This window comes from Trypanosoma grayi (assembly GCF_000691245.1).
Source record: "Trypanosoma grayi strain ANR4 Tgr_1844_V1, whole genome shotgun sequence".
In the NCBI taxonomy this organism is placed as follows: Eukaryota; Euglenozoa; class Kinetoplastea; order Trypanosomatida; family Trypanosomatidae; genus Trypanosoma; species Trypanosoma grayi.
Window position 1 is genome coordinate 1 of NW_008827462.1, and position 537 is coordinate 537.

General features: G+C 63.7%; 1 protein-coding gene across 1 annotated transcript; it reads right to left on the bottom strand.

Annotated features, from left to right (window-relative positions):
- Positions 1-430, bottom strand: DQ04_18441000 (putative kinesin; the record flags this gene model as incomplete). Its single annotated transcript, XM_009317708.1, has 1 exon — positions 1-430. A coding segment is annotated over one exon (430 nt), but the record flags the coding sequence as incomplete, so codon positions are not given.
- Positions 431-537: the final 107 nt, after the last annotated feature.

A 537-nucleotide genomic window follows, 5' to 3' on the forward strand; every position in this document is an offset into this window, starting at 1 on the left:
TGCCGTCGCCCTCGTGCAGCTGCAGGTGCTTCGCCGAGGCGGGCGGGTCGCCGGTGAGGAGGTCGCGCAGCGTCTCGCCGTACACCTCGATGCACTGAAAGCTCAGCCGCGACATGCCGCCCATGCGCTCCAGCAGGTACGCCAGCACCAGCGGCGTGAGGCCGGCCATCGTGTACGTCTTGCCGGTGCCCGTCGGCCCGTACGCGAGCACGGTGGCGTTGTATCCGGCGAGGAAGCGATCGACGAGACCAACAACGCTCTCGTAGAAGATGAGCTCGGTGCTGTCGGCGATACCAAAGACGCGGTCGACGTGGTAGACACGGCGGTTACCGACGCACACGCGTCGCTCGTCGAGTGGCACAACAGCAAGCGCGCTGTCGCTGCTCGGCAACGGCCGAATGCGGGCGACGACGCGCACCTTCTCTGTCATCGCGCAGTCCCCACGGCTGAGGGGAGTAGAGCTGCAAGTCTATGGGGTGGCGGGGGATCTATACCGGGAACTCCGTGCGTATATGTCTATATATATATATATATATA